The sequence below is a fragment of the Zerene cesonia genome, unplaced genomic scaffold (assembly GCF_012273895.1).
Source record: "Zerene cesonia ecotype Mississippi unplaced genomic scaffold, Zerene_cesonia_1.1 Zces_u001, whole genome shotgun sequence".
Taxonomy (NCBI): domain Eukaryota; kingdom Metazoa; phylum Arthropoda; class Insecta; order Lepidoptera; family Pieridae; genus Zerene; species Zerene cesonia.
In genome coordinates, this window is record NW_024045131.1 from 1,201,910 (window position 1) to 1,206,192 (window position 4,283).

At 39.6% G+C, this 4,283-nt stretch overlaps 1 protein-coding gene across 1 annotated transcript in view; it reads left to right on the forward strand.

The window, feature by feature from the left end:
• Positions 1–4,283, forward strand: part of LOC119838192 (multidrug resistance protein homolog 49-like) — a 34,350-nt gene extending 30,067 nt beyond the window's left edge. Inside the window, exons 22-27 of the mRNA XM_038364036.1 lie at positions 257–410; positions 708–902; positions 1,576–1,785; positions 2,719–2,883; positions 3,391–3,499; positions 4,125–4,283. Of these exons, the coding sequence (XP_038219964.1) occupies positions 257–410; positions 708–902; positions 1,576–1,785; positions 2,719–2,883; positions 3,391–3,499; positions 4,125–4,222 (931 nt within the window). The 3' untranslated portion in view covers positions 4,223–4,283. The remainder of the gene's footprint in view (positions 1–256; positions 411–707; positions 903–1,575; positions 1,786–2,718; positions 2,884–3,390; positions 3,500–4,124) is intronic.

The following is a 4,283-nucleotide window of genomic DNA, read 5'->3' on the forward strand; positions in this document are numbered from 1 at the left end:
AAATTATTTTATAGTTTTTAGTTTGATGTGCTTGAAAAGCGTGTTTTTTAGTTTTTTTAAACTATATTTATTATTATTACGCTGCATACTATAATACTCTAAATTACACAATACACTTAGAACAATTTGACTTACTTTTTATATACATTTAACCTTATGTAAAATAAGAAATAAAACCGTTTAAAAGTTACTTAGACGATATTGAAACTGAACGCAACATAAGTTACCCTAACAAAATTCACTCACCAACTTGCAGGGTCTCAGAGGCCCTAATCTACGGGGCCTGGATGTTGGCTGAGGCCCTGTCGTTCGCACCGAACTTCACAGCGGCGAAGCGTGCCGGGGCCCGCGTGATTAGAGCCCTAAATAGGAGCCCCAAAGTTCGCGACATATGTGAAGATGAGGAGTGGGTAAGTAGAATAAAGTTGATTTAATTATGTGTTGCTGCTAAGTTATGTGTATTAAGTATTACCATATTAGCCAATGAGTAAAAAAAATAATATATAAAACTGTATTAGGCAAATTATTTTTTAAATTAAGTAATTAATGATTTATAATATTTTTGACTATGGACAATTCTACACAGCAGATTTTCAAAATCCCTTCATGCATAGAAATGAATAACTGTGGTAATACCCGATACGATTGGATACAGGACCCCAAATAGCCTGTGTTTTGACCTACTAACTAGTAATCATGATTCATAGGTATCGACAGGCAACATAACATTCAACGACGTTCACTTCTCCTACCCCACAAGGCCCCACGTGCAGGTCCTTCGGGGCCTCACTCTATCCATCCCAGCGGGTCAAACTGTGGCCCTTGTGGGGCCCTCGGGCAGCGGCAAGTCCACTATAATGCACTTGCTGTTGCGGAGCTATGATCCCCTTAGCGGGTCTGTGGTGAGTTTGGTTAACTTATATAAACTGTTTTTCTTTCTTGTAAAAAGTTATATTAAAATTCTTAAGTTATATTAAGAAGAATCGGACTAATCATCCCTACAGCGGGTCTCTGGTTAGTACGACTAGTTTATATTAATTATTTTTCTTTAGAAGAGGGTCATTAAGTAGGTACTTGCTTGATATCTAATTCAAAACCTGTACTAAAATGAAATAGTTGTATGTTTAATTTTTAGTTTTATAGCATTGAAATGCTTTATACATGAGAAATTTTGAAAGAATAGAAAAAATTCGATCACGAGGCGGGATACGAACCCGCGTTTTTTGGCAAACCGTAGCAACGCCTAGCCTCTCGGCCACCCGTGGTCGCGGGGAATTTTTGAAAAAAATTCAAAAATTTCTCATAGTTGTATGTTATTGTGTTTCGAACGGTGTGTGGAGGAGTTAGTACCCTTCCCAGTTCATTCCTTCTTTCCAGTCGTCAATTCTTTTCTTATCCCTTATCCCTCAAAATCGAGTAGCGTATTCGGGAGCTCTAACTCTGTGAAAGTTCACGGGCGGTGGTGATCGCTTACACAGCACACCGATCAGGCTCAGTTGTCCGCAATGACTTAAAAGAAATACTAAATTTCACGTCATCAATAACTATAGTCTTTCTTATTCACTATCTCAACAGACTTTAGACTCACGCGACATAATCAAGCAACTAACCCTCAAGCGGCTCAGGACCCAATTCGGCCTGGTCCAGCAAGAGCCAACGGTCTTCGAGAGGACCATCCAAGAGAACATCGCGTATGGTGACAACAGTCGCATGGTCGACATACAGGAGGTCATGGATGCAGCTATTAAGGCGAACGTACACGCGTTCATCGCCAGCTTGCCGATGGTGAGTTTTTTCGCTAGATGTACTTCTATTTATTGGGATACCTTTAATGTGACCTTATCTTTTTGTTTTTCTGATATAAACACTGCCATTGTTAGTTTCCAACCCGTTTTCACATTATTTAAGGTAAATTGTATATCGCTTTGTTATTTATATAAATCATATCTTTATTATGGAATCTATTATCATAGAAACGTAATGTTGATTTGTACAAATAATTATTTGTAAATTTGTTAAATTTGTATGTATAAAGAAGAGGTCCTAGGACACATCCCTGTGGTACCCCAGATTTGCTCGCATACACATTTAATTATTTATACTTACATTAGATTTGACTAAATTCGTATAATTTCGTATCGTGTAATGTATTTCAAATGTGTTAATTTTATATAGGTGTAGGTCCCCGAAGATTATGTTTTATAATAAAAAATTACGTTTCCTACATAATCAAATCTAGACGAATATCAATACAGAATATTATAATAAATGTTTCTTTACAATTTCATGCTGAAATTTTACACTAATGCACGTACAAACACACGCTTTCAAATAATGAGTCATTTATATTGATATCCGTCCAGCGGTCTTTATGTGAAAGCATTACAAACATACATTATGTATCTATGTTGAAATCGAGCACGGTACGGCACGAATTGGGCCAGCTCGCACCTCGGAACAGTATATAGTAACACCTACTGTGTTTCGTTCGGTGAATGGGGGAACCGGCCCATATCGTTTTCCTTACCCTTCCAAGTCCTTTCCTTTATACCTCTCGTCTTCCCTTTCCAATTTATAATTGGCAATCCAGTTGTAGAGGCGTAAGGTCTGCAATCGACCTTACGTCTCTCCAAAGATCCATGGCTGATGGTAGCCCTCACCATCAGTCGACCCACCAGCACCATTGCCAAAAAAAACATACAAAAACACAAATGTTAGGGCTACGGTACGCGGCTGGGCAGCGGGGGCGGGGGCGGGGGCGGCGGCGCGGCGCTGTCGGGCGGGCAGCGGCAGCGCGTGGCGCTCGCGCGAGCTCTGCTGCGGGAGCCGCGCGTGCTGCTGCTCGACGAGGCCACTTCCGCTCTTGACGCCGCCTCCGAGAAGGTATCCAACGAACCACACATCATCATCATCATCATCGTCATCGTCATCATCAACCTCATATTCAACATCATCACCCTTACCACCATAATCATCACCCCCATTTTCAACATTATCATCAACCGCATTACCCTGATCATCACATTACCTCATTTACCACCAGATTAATGGAGTTGTATTTAGTGATGATAAAATTTGCCTTACAATAAAATAGTTAATTGCCCATTAGAAATAATATCAAATATGTAATAAAATGCTTTAAAATTTTATATAACCTAAATAGTAGGATATAGCTCGGCTGTTTATCCTACATCAAAAATATACCTACCCATATTCGCGAAATAAAACATTTGTATTTGAATTAAATATTTTCAAATTCGTATGCCGTAACTGATAGGATATAGTTGAATCAACTCTTTATCCAACATCTAAATTGTAGGTACACATAATCGTGAAATAAAAACATTGGAATTTGAGTTTGAATTTGAATTTGAATTTGAATTATTACAGGAAGTACAGGCGGCGCTAGAAGCGGCGTCGCTCGGCCGCACGACCGTCATCATCGCGCACCGCCTCGCCACCGTCCGACACGCGCACCTTATATATGTCATCGATAAGGGTACAGATTATATAGGACTTGCTTTTGCCCGCGGCTTCGCATGTGATCAACTTGGAGTATTTTAATAGATGTTATACGTATAAACCTTCCTCTTGAACCACTCTATCTATTATGAGAAAACCCCATCAGTAGTTTTAAAGATTTAAGCATACATAGTGACAGAGAAAACAACTTTGTTTCATACGATGTAGTGATTTTGTTTTGTAATAGAGGGCAACTGAGCTGGTGGTTCACGTGATGGTAAAGGATCGCCAACGCCCGTGAACAAAGTAGAGGTAGTGGCTCTGCCGATACGTTGCCCGCTTTTAAGGGGTAAGGGGTAAGGAAAGGATTGACGATGGGAAATAAGGAATGGACTAGGAAGGGTGAGAAAAAGGATAAGAGCCACACACCCACTTCTTTTACGGCTTCCCCACACACCGAACCATACAGTAGCATGCTAATATTTGACGGGGCATATCTCTTCTTACGGTGGGATTTCCGACAAAAAACCTCAAACTACCTCAGTACCAATTTTCTTTCAAATCGTTTCAGCTGTTCTTGAATTCTAAATAAATATATGCAAAATGCATTATAGCATTTCAGATAAGAAAAATAAAAATATATCGTATCTATAAATTCACAGGAGTTGTAGCAGAAAGCGGGTCGCACGATGAGCTGGTGAAAAAGAGAGGCATTTACTGGGATTTGTTACAACAACAGGCGCCGGGCGACTTATCCTAACGTAGAAATAACTAAATAAAAAATAAAGGAAAAAAAACAGCAACTGACAAAAAAAAAGGCG